Genomic DNA, 355 nt, shown 5'->3' on the forward strand with positions numbered 1-355 from the left:
AGGCGTGGCCCCGGCTGCCCAGGGCAGTGGTGGAGTCCCCATCCCTGGAGGGGTTTCCCAGCCGTGTGCAGGTGCTGCTGAGGGACAGGGGGCAGCGGGGATCCGGCAGTGCTGAGGAACGGGGGGACTCGAGGAGCTTTTCCAGCCCAAACAGTTCTGTGACTGTGTGACCTCATCTAGGAGCTGGGTTTTGTGAGCCGTGTTGACACTCGAGCTGACCTGGGGCGTAGACCTCGTCATCGCTCTGCTTTTCCCGGATGGATCGGTCACGCTGCTCCAGCCACCGAGGCTCCAGCAGGCCAATCCGCATGTGTTCTTGCATTTTACTGGCAGGGCTTTTGTTCCCAGAGGTGGG

At 62.3% G+C, this 355-nt stretch overlaps 1 protein-coding gene across 1 annotated transcript in view; it reads right to left on the bottom strand.

Annotated features, from left to right (window-relative positions):
- Nucleotides 1-355, bottom strand: part of SF3A1 (splicing factor 3a, subunit 1, 120kDa) — a gene marked incomplete at both ends in the record, with an annotated part of 7,829 nt that overhangs the window by 2,250 nt on the left and 5,224 nt on the right. Inside the window, one exon of the mRNA XM_010137403.1 lies at nucleotides 220-310. Coding sequence (XP_010135705.1) covers nucleotides 220-310 — 91 coding nt within the window. The remainder of the gene's footprint in view (nucleotides 1-219; nucleotides 311-355) is intronic.

This window comes from Buceros rhinoceros, unplaced genomic scaffold, assembly GCF_000710305.1.
Source record: "Buceros rhinoceros silvestris isolate BGI_N320 unplaced genomic scaffold, ASM71030v1 scaffold42085, whole genome shotgun sequence".
NCBI classification, from domain to species: domain Eukaryota; kingdom Metazoa; phylum Chordata; class Aves; order Bucerotiformes; family Bucerotidae; genus Buceros; species Buceros rhinoceros.